The 591-nt window shown below is 58.0% G+C and overlaps 1 protein-coding gene across 1 annotated transcript in view; it reads left to right on the plus strand.

The window, feature by feature from the left end:
* The first annotated feature begins 225 nt into the window (after window positions 1-225).
* The window catches only part of LOC104159514 (uncharacterized protein DDB_G0290685-like), a 7,069-nt gene continuing 6,703 nt past the window's right edge, over window positions 226-591 (plus strand). Inside the window, exon 1 of the mRNA XM_009697445.1 lies at window positions 226-573. Within this exon, the coding sequence (XP_009695747.1) occupies window positions 226-573 (348 nt within the window). The remainder of the gene's footprint in view (window positions 574-591) is intronic.

Below are 591 nucleotides of genomic sequence, written 5' to 3' on the forward strand. Positions count from 1 at the left end.
GTGACTCTTGTGTGTTTGCTGGCAGCTGATGCGCAGGAGCCGGGACAAACGGAGTCCAGCCGAACTTCAACGAACACTGGGGGATCCTCCCAGCCTGCGGCATCTAATGGTCAGGGAACCCAAGTGGATGGGAACCTGGATACGCCCAGAACCGATGAAGAGCACCACTCTGGAGTGGATTCACAGAAGAGGGAAGAGTCTAAATTGGACACAAATAACGGAGGGATGATGGATAAGGACCAGAAGGGCACGGTTGTGTCTGGCCGCGGTAGCAGTGTGGAGCAGCAGACTGGTGTCCAGGCTGGCCAAGGCAGCAACACTTACCAAACCAACCAACAAGGCAGCGGGGCTAGTAACCAGGCCAACAGCCAGAGCGGCAGGGGGGGGGGGGCCAGCACCGGTAACCAGGGCAGTGGCAATCAGGACACCAGCAACAACAAGGATAACAACCAGGATGGCAACAACCAAGGTGGCAGCAATGGGAATCCGGGCAGCAACGACGCAAACCGGGGGAACAACCCGAGCAGCAGCAACGACGCAAACCAGGGGAACAACCAGCACAGCAGCAACCACGCAAACCAGGGGAACAAC

The sequence above is a fragment of the Cariama cristata genome, unplaced genomic scaffold (genome assembly GCF_000690535.1).
Source record: "Cariama cristata isolate BGI_N322 unplaced genomic scaffold, ASM69053v1 scaffold19703, whole genome shotgun sequence".
Taxonomy (NCBI): domain Eukaryota; kingdom Metazoa; phylum Chordata; class Aves; order Cariamiformes; family Cariamidae; genus Cariama; species Cariama cristata.